Source organism: Fundulus heteroclitus, chromosome 14 (genome assembly GCF_011125445.2).
Source record: "Fundulus heteroclitus isolate FHET01 chromosome 14, MU-UCD_Fhet_4.1, whole genome shotgun sequence".
Taxonomy (NCBI): domain Eukaryota; kingdom Metazoa; phylum Chordata; class Actinopteri; order Cyprinodontiformes; family Fundulidae; genus Fundulus; species Fundulus heteroclitus.
In genome coordinates, this window is record NC_046374.1 from 13,996,229 (window position 1) to 14,017,465 (window position 21,237).

Consider the following 21,237-nt stretch of genomic DNA (forward strand, 5'->3'; position numbering starts at 1 on the left):
ATCCTCCATTTCTCTCTTCCTGCTCTTATCGCCAGCACATTGAAAAATAAAACTGGAAGCGCTTGCATTGCATAGAGATTACATATATATATATATATATATGTACGTAAGTAATATATATATATATATATATATATATATATATATGTACGTAAGTATTTCTGAATATATATATATATATATATATATATATATATATATATATATATATATATATATATATATATATATATATATATATATAGCAACATAATGGGCTTGCTGCAGGGTGTCAATTTTGGCTGAAATCCACCTCCTGTTAACGTGTCCAATGAGATGTCAGGGCAAAATAGGTATTTTTCTTTTTAAACTTATTTTGTTTCCCTCTAGCCAAGTTAAAACACTAAAAATATGGGGCTTCAAGTAAAAGTAAAAAACTTCAATTGTTTAATAATTTCCATTATGGTAAACGTAAAAATCAAAATCATTTTTTTTAATCTATTTCTTACTGTGCTTTCCTGTGTTTAAATAATCTGTTATCTTTTCTTATGATTAACCTTTGTGGTATGTTCAAACTTGCTCTGTTAATATCAATGCTGAAGCTATTCTTAATGAACTCTTACATTTCTATGCTGTAGGCCTATAATCAGGTTTAAGTACTATACTCTGCAAAAGTTTAATCGTCCTTCATTCCTTCATATTTCAAGAAACTGTAATCTAAAGATGCCCATAACAATGTTGCTCCATGCTTTCTAAAGTTTCTTTCCAGACTTTGGTTGCTTTTGTTTATTCATTTTCAGCTACGTAAAAATAAACAGGGCCGTTTTAAAGCTTTTGCACTGCACTGTTTGCTGTCAGCGGTTATCAGTAATCTTCTGGTTATCTTCAGGACTCGATGGTGACGGACGCCTGGCCGGAGACCTGTCTGAGGGCAGAACAGTCCAGAGTGGCGATCACTCTGGTTTTTCCAGTCCTCAGTGGAGTAAACAGCTCGGTCCAGGTCAGAGAGGAGCCTCCGGGGATCAGACTGTGAACAGCAAGGTTTGAATTACATAGACTGGACTGCCTTTAGAAGACATATATGTTTGAAACATTCAAGACTCAGAGGCATACACTATTAGCTCAACATAGTATTGGATATCATTTTCAGAAGGCAGATATTTAGAATACAAAGAAATACCATAAATACTGTTAAGACTTGCCAGTAAATGAAACTCTTCAGTTTCCTCTGTTAGTCTCACCTGTAATATCTGGTTTTGGGCTCCATGACTCCTGGTCCTTCCATACGGAGGTACACCTTCTCGAGGTTGATGGAGAACGGGTTTGTAAACTCCACAGTGGCCATCATCTCTTCGCTCAATTTGGCACTGCCAGACAGCTGGAGCGCACACAGAAAACATACAGAAACCTCATGAAAACCAACGTTTTTCTTTTCCAGAAGGAGGAACATACTCAGAAAGGATTACATCATACCTCGACAGTGAGTTTGGGATTGTGCAGGTTGACAAGTTTCATGGCCGTCACGATACGGCCAGTTTCTTTGATCTTCCCAGTGACGATGAAGTTGAGGTTAGCCTGCTCCACCAGATGATCCATGTAGCTCCTCGACTCAATCGTCATTGACTCCTTCGCACCTTGAACAATTACAGTCAGACGTTTACATACACCCGTCATCAGCTTTAATCTCTTATTAATCTCAAGCTTCTGTTTATTCAGAATGAAAAACATATACATATGTGCTAAAAGATAAACATTTGGCCAAATGCTGGTGAAGATTCTGTCATCCAGGTCATGGTCATTCCAAAAAAAAAGTAAAAAACAAAGCAACTGGACTTGTTTTCCGTAGTTGAAGATATTTCGCATCCTATCCAGGAAACTTTCTCAATTCAAAAAGGACAAAGGACACTCTATTGAGGACCAAAATGTTCACATTTTGGAGAAAGAAGACAGATGGTTTAAAAGGGGTGTGAAGGAAGCCATCTACATTAAAAGAGAAAAAACAACCTTAAACAGGGGAGGAGTCCTTAGGTTCCAACTCTCAAAAACTTACAATACAGCTATAGGATTAATTCTGGCCAATCATCACCTCAGTTCTCACCCTCATATGGGTGATCAAAACATTGTTCCTTTAAGCCAAGCCAATAACAACCCTAACGACTCCTCGTTACAGAGGAATGGACCAGTTTCGGTCCAATCTGCTGGCTTAATGTCTTTAACGACCGCCCATTACTAAGGGGGTAGACCTGTTTCTGTTGAATTTGCATGTTATCTAAGCCATTACAAGACCTTTGTTTGGGCAGTAGTATAAAGCTTGGTACTCCACATTACTCTAGATATTTTGAACTGAGAAAGCTTCCTGGAGAGGAAGCAAACGTCTTCAACTACGAAAAACAAGTCCAGTTGCTTTGTTTTTGTTTTTACTTTCTTTGGAATTTGGCCAAATGTTCCTCAGGAGGTTCTGGTGTAGTTCTGGCTGTATATTTGGCATCTCTATTTGGTGGAATTAGTAGTACTGATTTAAATGCATAGATTGTCTACCATAGACCTGGCTTTTAGGCATGTTTTCAATAGGGTTGAGGTCAGAGGTGTTCCTGAAGCTTAACCTCATCCATTTCAAAGCCAGCTTTAATGTGGATTTGGGGTTACTGTCTTTATGGAACGATTATGTTTGCAAGTTTCAACTGTCTTCATCAGAGTGACAGCCTTGGGGAACAATCTGTCTCTGTAGCAGCTGGTTTTTGCAAACAGCGCTCCGTAGTGCCTACCTAAATGTAAAAGTCTAAACTGTTTGTGTGCAGGATGTGTGGGATAAGGAGATAATCTAAACCCCCCCGTTTCCTGACCCAGACCAGTCCTTGAAGGTCACCCCTGAGGATCCTCTCTGCAGACTCAATTGTTTATTGTAGTTTGAGCCAAAACACACAGTGATGGCTGCGCTCCTCCCAATTTCCTGTTTGCTGTTTGGAACAACTCGCAATACTTGACAATTATGTGATATATATATATATATTTTTTGCAACTGTTGAGTCCCCCCTCCTCTCCTCCCGTCTCTCTCTACTCACCCTTTTGGGCCTGAAGGGTCACTGTGGGGGTCTTGAACAGGAACTCCTTGCTGGAGACACCGGTGTAATACACCACACTCCCGCTGATGTAGGCCTCCACTGTGCGCTTCTGGTTGCTGTGGTTTACGAACTCCACACTGAGCTCGAAGTCATCACCAACCCTGACCTCCAGGGTGGGCAGGACCACGTCCACGTCAGCCGGAGGGGGGATGGACTTCTCCCGCTTGCAGCCAAACTCCTCTGCCTTCTCCAGGACAGTCCGCTCCTCTGGGCTCCCTGCGTTGGATTGAGGTATTTTAGCAGGTGTACAAATGTTGGCATATCTGATGGATTGATTTTATGCTATATGGCCGTTGGATCATCATGAGACAGTTAATAACAATTTAGTGGACAAAAATTGGCTCAGTTGTTCTAATCCAAAGTACTTTGATAAGTCTTTTTGAACTACTAGTTCATGTAAGCCATGTAGCATTTTAAACCAAAGCTGCTAAAAGTGCCAGCACTGATCTTTTTCATGGATTTTAGCCAATGCCTCACTTTTTCGGAAAAACAGACAAAAAAAGACAAAAAAAAAAGACTTTGAAATGAGCTAAATAAAGTAAACCATCGTCAGAAATGAAGTTTTTACGGTCCTTGTTTTGTTTGAGTCATTATGCATCAGCGTAAATTTACACGCTTGCATTTTAGCTGTGATGGCTGGTTTAATTTAAAAACTCTCCTTAAACTTGCCTTGGGTGAGGTCTGTGTTAAATCCAGAAGCAGCAGCAGGGAAAACAGGGTTCTGCTGCTTGGTTTAACACTGGCACCCGTGTTCGACGTGGTCACTGACCTTCAGGAAACTTGTATTGATCGATGATGTCTCGACGACCCTCGCTTCCCGCAGCTTTGGTCAAAGCCATGCGACCCACGTGAGTCTGGTTCACTCTGACCGGCTCCATGGTCCCGTCTTTCGTCCGTGAGTAAAACACGACGTCGCTGTTGACCTGCGGGGAGGAAGGACAGGAAAACGGATAGGCGCTGAACTGGGTCTGACCTCTGCTGATCTGCCTGGCGGTCATCAAACATGACAAGTGATTGATGATGAAGATATTTCCTTTTATGGTATTTTCACATAGAGATCAAATACTTCTCAAATGCTGCAGTGCTGAATAAACTAACCTCGGCGAACACAAAGGCGGCATCAAACGGGAAGCAAATCTCTCCGTGTTTTATGGCCAGAACTGATGCAGGTCCACATCTGTACATCCCTTCACAAACAAAGCAGCAGGAGATACAACGATCAGTGCACTCACATGCTTTGACGTACTGCAAAGAACTGTGCTTTTAACACTTATCGGCACCCCTGGTGAAGATGTGTGAAAAGCTTTAAAAGAAATTAATCCTTCATTGCAGCGACATAGTCACACACACTAAAAATGAAGACAGATCTAACCCCTGAGCAGCATAGAGACATCCTCCTCGTCGTGCACAGTGAGGATAGCAGGAGAGGTTAAGAAAATCTGAAGGAGATTTCTAAACTTAACAAGGACTTTATCATCAACCATTTGGTAATTGAGATCAGGCGTCCTTTCACTCTGTCATCTACAAGTGCTCTTGTGCTCAACTAAAGGGTCATAACATAGAATATTAGGCTCTTGAGCCACTTCAGGAGGGAGTCACATACCCATACCCATTATGAGCCGTATTACGGTACTCTGAGACATTACTGTGGAACAGGTGAGACGCAGTGATATGATACAAAGGAAAGTAGCTGAAGAAGTATTTTCCGACTGATCTGGTCACATCATACTCATCTGATCTTAACATGTGGAGGATGGTGCACAACAACTGCGTGCATTTAAAGACCTGAATAGGTTACAAAAGCCTGCTTGCCATATATCTTACTAGTTATCAGGGGAATGCTGAGAGCTGTGAACCACGCCCTTTTGGGTCTGCAATCTCAGAGCCTGCTGTGTAAACACACACAGCCTGTGATCTAGATGGATCAACTTGTGTGATGTGAAAGGAAAACATTATACATAGGGTGGTGGGACTCTGAAATGAGCTGAATAATTAGTTCAGAAACAGCAATAATCATCGTCACTTGTCATTGCAGCTTTGTCTATCCAATTAACTCTGTCCTCCACGTTTAACTCATCCCACAGGGAGCAACTGTGCATCGCCTGGGGACCATTTTTGGGCCAAAGCTCTTGCTTAGGGACCTGGAGTGGCAGTCTGTGGGATCTGAACCGGGGAATTTACAACCTCCTTAGGACGCAAGCACCCTTGTTGAAACTACTAGACCACTTCTCCCCACAATTATATAATTATGTTTTTTTCAAACAACAGTACATGTGGCTCTGTTGTAAACCAAAGGATGTACAGAAAAGCGCCTCGTGCCCAAGATTAAATACGGTGGAGGCTCTATGATGATGGCCCTATTTCTCATTCAAAGATTTCAAGAACCTTGTTAGAGCGGGTGGAATGATAAAGACTTTAAAACACCAGCATAAAGGCTGCTGACAAGGAGTTGTCATTGGGTCTCATAACAAAATAATAATCAAGGGCACTGTTGCCAGAACCTAGTTCTCAAAAAGTTAATTTTGAGAACATACCCCTGCAGCAACTGATTATAAGGATTATATTTTTGGAGGGGGCTGTATATTAGTTTCATAACGAGACAATTTACCATCACTCGTTTCCTGCGGTGTTGCATCCACAACCTGCCAGCCTCCAAAACCTGGTGGGAGGTCTGGTCTGGACATGTAGCACTCATTCCAGCAGTGGTAGTTCCTGAGAAGCACCAAAGTTTTTTTTTTCTTTAAATCAAAGACAGAGTGAAAAGGTCAAACAGTCTAACTTTGAATCTTTTTTTTTTTTGTACAGGGCCCTGTCTGTCATCACTGGTTTTATCTACATGAGCAACCACAGAGTGAAAAGTTCAGCTCAAACATTTCCCATTATTATGAATAGACTGGTAGCTAAAGCCTGTGAAATGAATGTGCTCAGTGTGGCTTCTGAGGAAGCCTGAATGTCCCCAGAAGAAATAATTATTACTGTACACAAAAACACAATGAAATAAATGTGCTCTTGAATGCCTTATGACAACAATTAATACATTTAATCATAGAAAGCCATTCTAAAACTTTGGTAGCATTGCTATCTGGTAACTGAAGTGTTTAGTGGCCCTCTGGTATCGGTTATTGGCAATGATTTAACTGTGACAGTAAGTTGTTGCAGCACATGGGTCTTTTCTTCCAACAAACACTTCTCACTAAGGGAAGCAGAAGAGAAATTTTCTTGAAATCCAATATGGCAGTTAATCAAGAATAAAGTGTCATTGAAACATATTCATTGGGTCACAGGTTTCATTTGTTTTAGCTTTTTTTTTTTTTTTTTTTTTACACACCTAAAAGGTTGATATGAACAAAGAAGTTTTAATATCAAAGACAACGCAAGTATCTTTTAAAATATTCCATGTGTTGAACACTAAATCAAATACAAACAACCAAATTTATTTGGTTCAATTTCTCTAGTGAGTGACACGCATCCTCAGACACATTTAACCAGGACCTGGATGACAAAATGAAGCAGGCTAAAATATCTCAATAAACATTATGCCTCTATCTAATGAAATTCAAGAACACATGAGAAACAATTTTAAGATCTCTGAAGGGAGCATCTGATACCAGATAGAGTCCTTGGTGCGGTTTCGATCGATTCTGCCGTTGTCGTTCAGAATTATGTCCATCTTCAGGTTTCCATCGTTATCATGAGCAGAGTAGTAGTTGGTGACAACCCTGGATGGGATACCCAGACAGCGGAGGACTGGAATACACAAATGTGACCAAATATTAAAAGACGTCATCAATGTTTTTCTCAACTTTTGTTTTTGGTAAAGAAGGTGCCTAAACATGGTATAAATGTACATTGATTCCTCAAGTGGATTTTGTTTTAGATGAGTTTGATGGGGTTTTTTTGCACAGCGTTAAGCTTACCAGGTGGTTACATTTGCTTAAGTCTGTCTCAAGTTTAAAGATCTAAAAATAAGTTCACAACTTTCACTCAACTTATAATAAAATAAAATATAATGAAATATGTTAAGACAGATAAACAACAAATACTGCTTGTTCCTGAGTGTTCAGTTACAATTTCAGCATTTTTTGCCCCTTCAATAATTCACTTTTTACCATATACTTTGAGTCTTTGGTATGCAAAGTTCACAAAAGCTTTTCAAACGTTATCTATTGCTTATAACATCATTGCATAGAATAAATAATGAGAACTCCAGCTAAGCCAGATAGGCCCCCAAATGTATTTTAGGCAAGTAAAACAGTTTCCACCATGAACACTGCTAGTGTGCCCCATTAACACGCTAAATGCTTGTAGAGCCTGCTGCTGGCGATAAAAAAGGCAACCAAGCTTTATTCCCAATTGGTCAGGTGAATATTAAAGGGTAACTCACCCCCCCCCCAATTTTATTTATTTATTTATTTATTTTGCAACTCAACTGGATTTATGGATGTTTTATAGTGCTGTCTCAATTTATTGCACATTTCTTGAAACCCTCCTTTCATGTCTAGAACTGTCTGTGTGGCATCCTCTTCATGTTTGATGAGTATATTGCAATTGCATTTCAGATCGGTATTTGTATTCGCTCAAAAGATATTGTCACGTCACCCAGAAAAATTAGCATGAGTAGCTCTGCCGCTGTGGGTTTCAAAGGTAAAGCGAGTTTGATTTGGAATAGTGAGTTTTGCACTGTATTGTTTTTCGGGTTAGTTTATTCTGCATTTATTTAGCTTTTACTAATTCCAGACCACGTAGATTAGGTATGACTTTACAACAAGGCTCCGCCTATACATGACTTGTAAATAGTTCATACATATGTCATTAATTCATCTGCAGCCTAAACACCTTAAAACGCATTTATGAGTGCTTATTATGCATTAATTAGGGATAAGCGAGAGACAAAACTAAATAGTTTGTGCTTACAAGGTTGTAATTTACTTTGAAATGTTCACTATAACGTCAGCAACTCTAGATTAAATATGAAGTTGAACAGATTAGGCTCACTATATGGCAAGAAACCAGGCAGTTTTGTCTCCTGCTTGGCCTTAATTAAAGCATAATAACCCCTTGTGAATGAGTTATAACGTGTTTACAGATTAATTAATAACTATGTTTAAACTATTTATTAGCCATCTATAAGGGGAGCTTTATTGTAAATTGGTACCACAGTCTAATAAAAAACGGGATGCTGATATCATGACATAAATAAGTTACTCTGCACTGATGGAGTTGCACACTGCAAATTTCACTCTTCATCCCACTATACATGCAGTATTTGTAATGAATGTAACAAAATAGCAGAGATACTTCATGCACTTTACAGAATTGGATGATGGTGGTGAGGATTTCTCACGTTAATTTCTTCATCTTAGGATCCATGTAAAAAGCTTTTTGAGACATGCCAACACATGGCAAGATAAGTGGTGGCTTGAAAATAGGTTTAGAGTGTAATGAGAGGAGCCAAAGTATCCAAGCTTCAGCTCTGACCACGCCTAAAGCTTCAGCCATTTCTTTCCAATTTCCAAGAAGTGCCGTGTCAACAGCTGTGTGTTGTTTTTATGTATGATACAGTGATGACTAATGTTAAAATATGGATCCCATTTTTTGTAATACTGAGACTGTTTCTTGTGAAGATCTAATTGAAATAAAACTTTGGTTTTGGCCAGAGGATAACCCCTGAACACTTTTAAAACAACATCTCACAGGTGTTGAAGACAGCAGCGTAGACCCAGCACTGAGCGTAGCACACGGGCAACTTGCTGCTGGCGTAGCTGAGCAGGATGTCAGTGCTGCCGGTCCAGGAAGTAGGTGCCACTCCGTAGGTGTAGTCACCGCTCCAGTTCCCCACCAGCACGCCCTCATCATCACGCGAGTTCAGCTGGAGAGAAAAGCATGGTGATTACCTTTATTTTGAGAAATTTGGATTTAAGTTATTAACATAATTTTTACCCTAGTTCCTCACCATGGCAGAGGCCTTCCTGGTCACCTTTATGGGGTCTCCTCTGTTGGTGATCGGCATCTCAGCCCTGTCCATGATGTAGAGACATGCGTCCAGAACTCCATAGTTGAACTAAGAGGTAAAAGAAAAAAAACAATCAGAAACTTGAATAGATCAGAAATGATTTGCATATATTCTCTCCTACCTGTCCATAGTTCCAGTTTCTCTCAGAAACATCTTCATAAGCCCCATGATAGATGATCCCCATCTCATTCATCACACACTCTTGCCTCTCTACCTCATCATCCAGAAACACAGCATCATCTACGACAACAAAACAAATCCCATGTAGCACTTTACAAGGATAAAAAAAAACCTACCTCTACAAAGTGGTCTAAACAAACCTGATGCCCAAGGATTGTAAAGGATGTATAACTCCCGGCTGTTGTCACGCTTTGTCCTGCGAATGCCAAAAGGCGTCTGCACTGCAACGTACATTTGATATTTCCCCACAATACAGTTGGCCGCCGGAGTGATGCCCATGGTCACCACATTGTCATTGGTCTGTGTGACACGGCCTCCCCAGGAGCTCTGGCGGGTCTTGGTGGGGAACACGGGGATGTAGGTGCCCTTGCTGTACTGTGGGCTGGAGCCTGAGTGGACAGGAACCATTAGCAGGTTTTTATTTCATGGACAAGTTAACATTCAAAATGATTGGTATGCCTACTAAAGACATATAAATCAATTCATCTTCTATTGCTCTAATGAAATCTCAAACTTAAAAGCTCACATTTAAGAAAAAAGACAACCTTTTAGTTTGTGCACATGTCTTCAGTGGGTAGCATAAGGATGAACCATCCACAAAGAGGGATCCTTGACCGTTTTGTATTCCCTCCACTGGTTGCCCATTTCTTTTTAGAATTGCATGTAAGATTCTGCCTTTACCTCATTGAGCTTTTACAGCCACGCATATCCAGCAGATCGCTAAGATCTCAAGACAGAAAGCTCTTGGTTGTTCCCTGGACTCGGCTCGTGACTGGGAGAGACAAAGCCGCCGCGAGTGCAGAGAAGTGTAAAATGGCCTCTATTTGTATAGCGCCTTAATTGTAAAGGTGCAGAAAGCCTGAGTTCCTTTAAATCAAGATTAAAAACACATTTGTTTAGGATTGCCTTCAACTGTTCTAGTTAACTGAATCACTACTTTTTTGTTCTTTTTTCTATCTACACTTTATTCCTACTTGCTTTTATTCTGTTTTATTTTGCTATATTTTAGTCATATAAAGCACTTTGCATTGTCTTTGTACTGAATTGTGCTATATAAATAAATTTGCCTTGCCTTGTCTTGCCTTGCCTTATCAAGTCCGACGAACACAAAGTGCTTCAAACTACATTCAGTCATTCAGCCATTCATTCACACGCTGACGTTGTTGAGCTACATTGCAGCCACAGATGCCCTGGGGCAGACTGACAGAAGCAAGGTCACTGTACATCAGCACCACCGGGCCCTCTCCGGCAGCAGGTAAAGCAGGTGAAGTGTCTTGCCCAAGGGCACAATGACTGAGACTGTCGGAGCGGGGGTTCGAACAGCACAAACTCCCCTTATCTCCTACGCTACTGTCCAGTGTCTAGGGAACTGTTGATCATCTCACTGAATGAGACATTTTGCTGCCATGAATTATTAACCAGAATATGAGAAATCTGTCAGACCTCTATTTGGAAATATCTTACCGATGACAAACTCGACAGCAAACTTGTCCTCGTCAGGTTTGAACGCACGATCGAAGGTGATCTTGACCTGAAACTCTTGAGCTCGGCGGACGATGAGATTGTCAGAGTGGTACAGGTTGGTGTGGTGGTCAATCTTGTTGCTCTCATCTCGCCTCCTCATCATGTCCACATCCCAGATGTCCAGGAATCCTGAATTGACAGAAAGAGGGAAAGACAGAAAACAAGATGCCTAAAACTTTGACGAATGATCCTGAGAGACAATGAGCAAGACATTTTTCTTTTATAGGTAAGCAGTTTTTTTTTGTACAGCTTATTTTGATAGCCCTAACTATAGACTATTTGGAGCAGTTTCATTATTTTTCTTTATGTTCCTAGAGAACAAGACACTGGACAGCCAACAACAATGGAAGTTACATACAAAAAAGCAATGGTAAGGTATGAAAAACAAAAAGAGAGAGGAAAATGTCCCTTTAATAATCGACTTGAAATGTTACTCTTCTACAAACATTTCTCTGAAGGGCACTAAGTACATTCATCAGAAAACATAAATGTATGACCAATCAATGCTCAAAACCAAAAAGGTCAAGTAACCCAGCTGTTTTTCTGGTAAACGTTCTGCCCTCCATGTTGTGAGCTCCCGTCCAAATGGTCATATGAGGTTAATTGTAGGCAGTCAGATAAAACTCAACTGAGTGTATTTATAAACTTCTGACACATCTGGACAGCTCTACTCGCAGTGACCCACACCAGGAAGTCGGTGCGCTTTATCCAGCTTGCACGTCATTCATCCATCAATCACGTCCAAAAACTAATAGAAAGACTGTCACTCACAGGAAGAGGTCTTTATCTTCACAAAGAAACACACGCCGTCCTCCAAAGCAAATACATTCCCTCAATAAAATGTCCGAGAAGGTAGTCTTCTTCTTACACATTTCAAATCAAGTTTGCTTTCACGTATTTCTAACTTTTACTGCAGATGTAACGATGGCCACAGTTTCAGTCCTAACCTGTCAGAGGAGGGTATCCTCTTGGACCAGGCGCCACAAAGTACTCTATCTCTGGGATGTCCGTTGGATCAAGGTTGGAGCTGTCAGTGGGGCCTGAGGCGCGGCCACGGTTGCCCACCTTAGGAGGACGTCCGGGAGGAGGAGGGGGAGGAGCGGAAGCGGAAGCGGTTGGGGTAGCTCCTTGGTCAGACATTTTGATGATAGTGTGAAGTGCTGTGAGACTGGGAGAGGAGAGTGGTAAGAGACAAGGATTAGTCAATAGAGTCTCCCGTAGCAACAGCCTAAGATTTGTTTTTTAATAGGTCAGAATAAATTACTGCAATAAAAGTTTAAAGCATAGAGCTTTGTTTAATGTTTAGGAATATGAACATAAGTTTAGCTTTAAGGTAAAGTGATTAAACAATGGCTGTTTCCAATGCTTCTGTCTTACACGTGGTCACCATATGTGTTTGTGGTGTTGCTGGAGAGCAGTTTTCAGTCCTGTGAGCTGCAGGAAAACACTCTCAATGTGTGGTCATGAGCATTTTAGGTTTTTTTGTGGTGAGGGTAGAATGCATGTTTCATCTGTAAGTATTACTCAGTCAGGATCTATCACCTCTAATTAGAAACAACTGTAAGCTTTAACAAACAGCTTACAAAACACGGGCAAAGAAAGCTTTAACGTTAATATTCTTTGTGGAGCCAAAGAACGGATATCAGAATGCATTGCAGGGATTTTTTTGAATTTATATGTAATCACTTCCTATTAATGTACATGTAACAATTAAAAGCTGTCAGCCCCATTAATCAGTCTTGGAGCTACATTCATCATGTTGGCTATCTTACTTGAATATTAAAGCAAATTTATAAGTAACAAGCATTAGGAAAACTGAAAAACACAGTTGCTGCTTATTTATTTGCATCAACTGTTACAACAGACACAAATGAATACAAAGATCATAACTCATTCAACATAATGCATGGAAATTTCAAACGGCTACTTTTAAAACTTCCTGCAGCAGCAATTCGTGCTGCAGTGAAAGTATGTCCTGCAGCAGCTATTTTTTGGGTATCTTTTCCCATTACAACCACATACTTCAACATGTTTTTCTGGGAATTTGTTGAACACAAAGTAGTACATAATTGTGAAATGAAGCAATACATGGTTTTCAAAATGTTCATCCATCCACTGTCTACACCCACTTATCCATGCAGGGTCGCCAGTACCTACTCCTGCAGTCATTAGGCGAGAGGCGGGGTACACCATAGACAGGTTGTCAGTCCATCACAGGGTAGCACAGAAAAACACAGGACAAACACCCATGCACACACACATTCATACCTAAGGGCAATTTAGAGAAACAATCTAATCTAACAGTCTCACTTTTGGACAGTGGTAGAAATCCAGAGATAACAGGGAGAAAGACCCCAGGCCAGGATTCGAACCCAGGAATCCCTTCTTGCTGCCAGGCGACAGTGCTACATGTTCACTGAAAATATCTTAGCTGTGTGGTGTGCATTGGTACTTACCCCATTTACAAGTACAAGCTAGTGCAACCAGTTTCCTTGAAAGCCATCTAATTGGCAAACAGGGTCCCCCATATGTAACTTATTTCAGTAACAATCCAGCTCTGGTTTGAGGGCCTAAGAGGTTTGTTAGAGAACATTAGTGAACAAACAGCATCATGAAGACCAAGGAACACAGAAGACAGGAGAAAGTTGTGAAGACGTTCAAAGTAGGGTTGTGGTTATAACACAACATCCCAAGTTTTGAGCAGACCACTGTTCAGTCCATCGCTTAAAATGTCGCAAACCACCACTGCAAGCATACCAAGAGATGGCTATCCAGATAAATGGACTGGCCTGGCAAGCTGAATATTAAACATATTGCAGAATGTGTCAATAGTTGTCTCATTGGTGGAGATTCACCTTTGTACAGGAAAAAGACCCTAAACAATCAGCCACCCAGTGACAATGGGATGCTTTGGATCAAAATGTTTGTTACAATGACCATGAATTTGTGAACAGAATTGAAAGCTGATGTTCACGTGTAATCAGACTGTGCTCAAAGCAGCACCTTGTAAGTATTGAACCAAGTGTTTCTTTAATTTGAAATATATTAAATTATTTTTCGGGTCAATATACAGCACAGGGCTCTAGACTGCTGTAAGAAGAAAACAAAACAGATGACACTTAACTGATCAGACATATTTTTTGGTTCCCTGATGCAGGATTTAGTCTAGAGGGGTGAATTTGGCCTTGACTTTACAAATAACTCCATGACTTCTCAATCTGCTGGTACAAAGTGGTCTGCTATCAGATTCCAAAACCCAGAGACTGTTTAATTTTGAGACAGTGCAGTGTTGCCACTGACCTTCATTGGTGCTAAACCTGGAAGTTACAGGTCTAGTGCCCCTAGTGGCTAAAGGCTATATGGTGCTTTCCACGTTACATACAGCACTGTGACTGGCTCGGTAAAATCCATCTCCGCCACGCTGAGTTGAACTGACAAAAGGAACCAAGGCAGTGGAGAGACGCTCCTCCACTTTAATGCTGCGGTAGAAGTGGGCTTGGGGAAATTGGCTGCGCTGTCAGCCTGTCTTGTTTGTGAGTGAAATCAACCAACAGCAGGCGATTCAGGTGAACAATTCACCTGGATCACTTTCCGTTTGGACGTCCCTTTAAGTTATTTTGCAGTGAAAAATGGGCAAAAGTTTCAAGCTCTAGATATGCAAAGCAATTAGAGACATCCACCAAAAGACTATCACAATGGTGGCTGTAAAATAACTCCAGTGACTGAATAGCAAAGCACACCACAAGTTATGATTTATTTGTGAGAATATGAGAAAATTCTGTGTCCTTTCCATTTCCCTAATGCTTTGTTTTAGTCTATTACTTAGTCTTTCAAATAATTACTTAAAATTTATGGTTATAACGTGACCAAAGGTAAACAACTTATCAGGGTTATAAATAGTTTTGTGTGCTTCTGTATGTATTGTGTCTGAATGTTCTTTTAACTGTTCATGAAGTGTCTTGGCACCCTTGGTAAAATGTATGATTGTGTCTGTGTGTGATGGTTACTCTGAATGCAGCATTTGCCACTTTTGCAGCAGACGAGTCTTCATAGAAGCTGCCAGTCTCTTTATGCATCAATCTGTTGTCCTGTTTGTTTAAAGTCTAAAGAAATCCCAGTCAGACCCACAATACGGGGTTCTGCTTTTATTCCTAAAGGTTCATGAAGGTTGGACCAACTGAGAGCTCTTTCCCCCCTCTGTGCCGAGGCATCCCATAGAGCCCATATCTGTGGCTCTGGTGTTTTTATTTATTGCTTTTTTAAAACAGAGCTCTCACTGTGTTAAATGATGACTAATGCAGCCGAACGTCGTCCCAAACCTCTCTCCGTGTCACGCCCACATTATATAACAGCTGCCCCAACTCTCAGCCAGGTGTTTGCCCCACCAGCTGGAAGCTGAAAGCGCCCTGCATGAAATGAAAACAGCTTTTATTTGTTTGATGGGTTTCTCCAAACTCGGAACATATTCCTGTCACCATCAAAGCTGCAGCTTCATGCCGTTCTGGGCTCCTCTGCCAGCTGGAAACAAGTGAACCCCATGTGGGCTGAGGTAATTTTAGCCTTGCCTTCATGTTCTTTGGGTTTAATGAATCACACTGAGTACACTGTTGCTCTTTGTTTACCCTGCATGGCGCGTGAACAGACTGGGCGAAGCTCAAAGCTGCCAGGATTTTCAGCCACCGCACTGGTCATTTGGGTTTTGACCTGATAGTCATTAAAGCCTTTGTTTTTAATCAATTGAACTAGCCATTTATTTGAAATACCTTCATCGGAGTAGAACGTTTTGGGCAAATTTGCAAAGTTATTTGAGTACAATTAATATACACAAATGATTGTTTGTGTCTCTGTGTAAACTGCCCAAAAAGGAAAGATCTGCTTCTAAAACCATGCCACCGAGTTGGGTTTATGCTCCCTGAGCAGGGGGCGATGCATCGATATTGAATAACTTAAAATAATAAAATACAGAAGAATATCCCAAGCATGGCTAAAACAGTGCTTCTACAGCTTACTTTCTAACTTTAATTGAAACAAAGGAAAAGATGAGACAGATGCATTAAAAACATTAAAATGAGTTCAACACCGTTGTGGTTTTAAACAGAGAGAGTAAGATTGGGCGTGTGCCTTTCACTCTGTTTTTAGTTTTCTCCAGATAGCCACCACTGATGTGTATGCCTCAGTTTTTTTTAATCTCAGTAATGAAAATGATTTTAGAACGGTATGGGTTAGAGAAGAGAGGCCCTAAGTTATTATAGTCATTTTGGGTTTGCATTCTTGTGTTTGCGGTTGTTTTTTCCTGACCCGTTTGGATCCCTTGTGTTGTTCTGTCATTCACTCTCATTTGTTCCCTCAGCGGCAGACTCTTTGTAAACACTCACTCGTTTTGCATCTACCTATCAGCCTTCCTGGTATTTATGCTTCCCTTTTCAGTCACGTTGTCAGATCTACCCGTTAGATCAAGTCATTCTCCTGGATGCCGCGCGTATTGCTCCCCATTTTGTCTTCCTAGTTTCCCATGTTTGACTCTGAATGCTGCATTTGCCACTTTTGACAGCAGACGTTGTTCATTGCTCTGCCTGGCACCAAAACCAGACCGATGGGCGTGTTTGTGCCCACATGTATTCAGGGCTCATAAAAATGCAGATATAAAGAAAACTGCACATACAAAAGATGTGCAAAAGATTGATCATGTTGCTAGCTTTGTGAATGAATCTCTCTCTGACCTTTACATATTTTCCTTGAAAAATGTCCCTTTGACATTTGTTTCTATTATCATGATAAATGCATTTGTTGAGAACAAGTACATTTCCCAAGGATGTTTCTTTTTTTGTTCAGCTGTGAATGCTTTCTGGGCAGATTTATGTAAATAAAAAAAACAATAACAACATGAGATATTTTGTTTAGGAATGGCACCTAAATTTGACAGATTTACTTTTTGATATCAGTCTGTGTGATGTCGGCATTATTTAATTTTCTATCTTTGGCAGCCTTTTAGATTCCCATATGGTTTTGTTTAGATTATAATATCAAAACATAGTATTATTTTCATTTTAAGTTGAGATGGCGGTAGCTGCCTTTCCATTGACCATCAAATTGCGTAAATCGTAGTTATCAAAATTAATTTGTCTAACATAAACAAGCCAATTTAGTTTTTTTCGGTCTTATTGAAATTGCCGTATTTTGCAAGACTGCAATGGAAACAGTTTTTCCGCATCACACGAGTCAACCACCGGATGTCACTACTGTCAAAAAAGCCTATTAGACCCAGCTGCACTTGTGGACAATGCAAAAGACACACCCACTGAGTTCAGGGTTAGGGGACAAGGATAGGTATGTTTTGTAAGCCGCTGTGGCAGTAGCTACGAAGAAGAGGACCAGAAGTGTTGAATGCATAGCTCTTCTGTAAAACCAAAAATGTTGCATACCCAGTATGAGGGGCTTGTCCCTCCAATACCTCAAGACGTTTTTTAATGAGTTATCGCATGAGTTATGAACAAACTTATTCCATCTGATTTTAATTACATTTCTTATTTAATGTAAACAATGCAATTGCGAAATTGTGTTTGTTTGACATCAGAGGAATATCGAACAGATTTTTGGGCACATTTGTAATGGAATCGCAGCTACTGAGATGTTTAGAGAAACACAAGTCCAAAAATCATTGCTATTTCTGAAACCCAAGCCGAAATCCACCTCAACATCATAGTACCCTAGAGTAGTCTGAGAGTCTGTACCTCCAAAATTGATTTAATTTTGGCATTTGATGGGTTACAACAAATTGTATAGGCATTCTGTCTTTTTCTCTAATTACTAACCCAATTATGGCTGTGAAACAAGTAGAACTGAAGTGCGGGGCTACAATCGCCTCATTTAATGTTGGAAAGGAAACCCCAGGGGCACCCCTGCCGCGGGGGCGGGGCGCCCCTGGGGCCTCTGGCCCTCAGGGCCCATGGCTGGGACCACTTCAGCGGGGCTAGCTGCCGGCGGAGCCCACGGGCTCGTCCCCGCGGCTCTTGGGGGTGTCGGCATTGCGGTGGCTGGGGGATTTCCTCGGGGTCTTCTCTCCTCCTTCCTGGGGGGGGCTTTGGGAGTCCGGGGTTATGGGTCCCCTGACCCATAACCCCGGTTCTCCACAGCCACTATCAAGCTATTTCCTTCTGGATAATTTTCACCTAAACTAGTGCACTTTCACAAACTCCCACAGGTGCAGGGTTCCAGGTATTAAGCGTTCACCTATATACAGAAAGCCTGTAATTTATTTATCTATTTATGTTCTTTCACTTTCTTTTTTTAGGTTCCACTTTACACATGTCAGCTTAAATAATAATTTTTTTATTGTATTTAAATAATAGAAAAAAATTAGTTTCATTATTATTTACTTAAATAATAATACATATGATTTAGCAATGGCATCTAGGTGTTATTTGATTGTATCTGTTGCTTTATGTCTGTTGGTTGTGCTGTTCTTTTTGCATCTCTTTCCAGGTGATGGAGCAGACGGAGAACGTTTTATCACTCTTTCCCTTTTATCTCTTCTTTCTTTTACCTCTTCTCTTTTTTTTCTCTCTCTTCTTGTTCTTCCTTTACTCTCCCATTGTAGTGTCCATATAATTTGAAATTCTCCTTGCAGGAATCACAATAAAGCTATTTACATGCACAAATCAAGCGGAGCACTATGGCGAAAGCTGTTTGCTCCACTTGTAAAAGTAAAATCTGTCGAGCTCTATCTGGCATTGAGACATCAATTCCTATTGCCACATTTCTAGACAGGACACTGGGGGAAAAAAAAGAAAAAAAAAAGGAAGGGAAACTAACTGTGTTCCCATCAGTTACTACAAATGCCCTTTGCACGATCAATTCATACAAATAAAGTTGTCTAAGTTTAAGTCTATATATTAAAAGGTGTTTTGTTTTTAGACTGAGAGATTTTTAGCCATTGGTATTTGCTTAAGGGTTTTGATAAAACAACTTTAGTGAAAATAGATAATGCTTCAAACTTAAATAAATTGGTTTTGGGTAACTTTCCATTACAAAACTCATAACCTCCCCCTTCCTTTTGCTCAGAGAAAACAAATCAGTTCCTTTATAGTGGAGCATCTGCTCTAAATTAAACATTAAACACATCTTGCATTTCATAATTCAAGATGAGGAATGTCTGCTTTTATTGCTGTAATAAGATGCCATTCTTTGGATTTCACTGCTTGCGCTTGAAATTCATTTTGTAATTCATTCTGAGGCAGGATTTATTTAAAAAGTCATTATTTGGCATTAATGTGGAAAATACAGAACCACAGAAAGTTTTCAGCCAACTTCGAAAAGTTGCATAAAAGAGTTTTTAAAGTCATTTCCAACTGTATCATTAATTTCATTTGCATCTTCTTATTAGGCCGCAGTAAACTGAAAAGTGACTGCAAGTGGAGCAAAGTAGGGGGTTTACTTACCAGTCGGACTTTAGTGTCTATGATGGAAGTCTGCGGTGTGGTTGCACCTCGGCTGGAGATGTAGAGAGAAGCTGCTGATGGGTGGAGTTGATCCACTGCTGCTCCATCCAGGAGTTTTCTGTCTCTGCTTATATACCCAACAGAGCCTAGGAAGAGCTCCAAGTGTGTTTGTGTGTGTTTGCTTGTGCAACTTGTTGCAGTCGTCCAGCATTTGGGGCAGGATGTGGGTTGTACCATTTCTGGATAACCCCCAGCCTCAGACCAATAAGCTCACTCAGATAAAGTCTCTGTTACTTTAACTTATTTTGGGACTTTAAACTTTTTCCAAGCTGCGGTTTTCTTTACCAGCACTTGCCTGTTTCTGCTACACCACACATACTGATTACAGAAGATGGCACTGAGACAAAATGATAACCAAGCTGGGGAATGGGGACATGATCTGGACAAGTTTTCCTCATAAATTAGACAAATATAACCAAAAATGTACAAGCAAACTACAAAATAAGGTTAAGAAATAGATACAAATTCTGACTAATTCAAAAAGGATAAAAAAAAATAAAGAGTAAGACCATACTGGATGCTGAAGAATATAGTTGATTAAAGAAAAAAAAAACAATATGCACATGCAAATTCAGTTTTTATTCAACGAGATCCAGCTGGTTTTACACTTCTGTGTAACATTAAGGCAGGATGACTGAATATAAAGCTGATCAGTTTCAGACTGTGGCGAGCCACGGACTCTACCTGACATGATTCCAGGATATTTGTGTTAAATTAGCTAATTTGTCTCACCTGCATTGAGCATTTTTTTATATGATTCCCTGTTGTATATAAGTCCCGGTGTAAGTGCTGTTGAATTCATGTTAAAATGAATCATTCATAACTTATGTTGTTAAATAGTTTAAGTAAAAACTTTAAATTAGTAAATTCATGTGCGTGTTGTAAGATAAAACACGGATTAACTTCATAATGTATTTTATAAGTTTGTTCTTATCAGAGCTGTTATGTTTCAGCCAGGAACCAATGTTCGTACTTGTGTACCGCTACGGTAAAATTAATCGACACTAGATGAAAAAGCCTGAACCAAGCGTGTCAAGAACCTCTCTTCATGACAAGTGGCTAATAAAGTATTATTTGTTTTAGTGATGCATTTGTTTATACTTATGGAGCGCAGCATGTTGATCTTAATTGTACTTGTACACTCTTTGTTTGAGCTGATTTGTATATTTGTGTTTGTACAGTTCTCGTGGCATGAAAGTATGAATGTCATAAAGGGCGTAAATGGAGTCTCATGTTGAACGACATAGGAGAAAAGACAAAATAAATGCCAGTAAAAGAGAAACCGATCCATGTCTGTTGTGATGAGAGCTACACCTGGGTTTTTGTTCTTCCTGTTTTCGTACTCTGACCTCGTGTCCTGTTTTTGATCCCTGTTGCTGTATTGTTATTTCTTGAGTTGCATCCATTAAATATCATCTTCAGTATGCGCCTTCTGTCCTCTTGCTGCCGCTTTGGTCCTTCACCGCAAAACATGACACTACTTGGTTGGTATATTTCAAAAGCACTTCTTCAGGACTTGCAAAACCACCACAGTTAAAGTTTTAGAAAGGTTTTGTTATGTGTCTGTCATGGTGATGTGCACCCTGATTTGAGATGTTCTCTGTCACGTTCTCGTCAGGTTTACTCTTGATAATGAAGCTGCTTGGTTACACATAGAAATCAGACAAGCAATATAAATACAGCTCAATATCAAACACCATGTTAACATGGAGCAATTAATATTACATTGCTCACAGTATTTTGTTGGTATGTGATAGACCAAAAGAAGGATAAGCATATTTTGGAAGGAAAATGTCACATGAATTTTTTTATTTTTTTTTTTACTTTTAAACATATGAAAAGTGTGGAGTGCTTTTGTGTTTAGCCCAATTAAAAAAGCCAATTAATTTGAATATAAAGTCTGCCTGTGTTTAGCTTCATC

General features: G+C 40.1%; 1 protein-coding gene across 1 annotated transcript; it reads right to left on the reverse strand.

Annotated features, from left to right (window-relative positions):
• Positions 1-456: 456 nt before the first annotated feature.
• f13a1b (coagulation factor XIII, A1 polypeptide b) lies at positions 457-19,423 on the reverse strand. The gene is made up of 15 exons (XM_012854443.3): positions 19,257-19,423; positions 11,766-11,986; positions 10,759-10,947; positions 9,435-9,683; positions 9,236-9,354; positions 9,055-9,162; positions 8,796-8,970; positions 6,710-6,848; positions 5,710-5,813; positions 4,200-4,288; positions 3,871-4,024; positions 3,042-3,317; positions 1,453-1,613; positions 1,221-1,357; positions 457-1,006 (listed from the first exon to the last, which is right to left on the reverse strand). Exons 2-15 carry the CDS (start codon positions 11,956-11,958, stop codon positions 865-867), a joined length of 2,235 nt encoding a protein of 744 aa, XP_012709897.2. The 5' UTR covers positions 11,959-11,986; positions 19,257-19,423; the 3' UTR covers positions 457-864.
• Between the last annotated feature and the right edge of the window lie 1,814 nt (positions 19,424-21,237).

Excerpts from the sequence above, each read along its gene's own strand:
- f13a1b (XM_012854443.3), bottom strand. The coding sequence starts at position 11,958 with ATGTCTGACCAAGGAGCTACCCCAACCGCTTCCGCTTCCGCTCCTCCC. Across the intron at positions 9,684-10,758 it reads TGCTGTCGAGTTTGTCATCG|GCTCCAGCCCACAGTACAGC; the intron begins GTAAGATATTTC and ends CTGTCCACTCAG. Across the intron at positions 4,025-4,199 it reads CCGCCTTTGTGTTCGCCGAG|GTCAACAGCGACGTCGTGTT; the intron begins GTTAGTTTATTC and ends TCCTCCCCGCAG.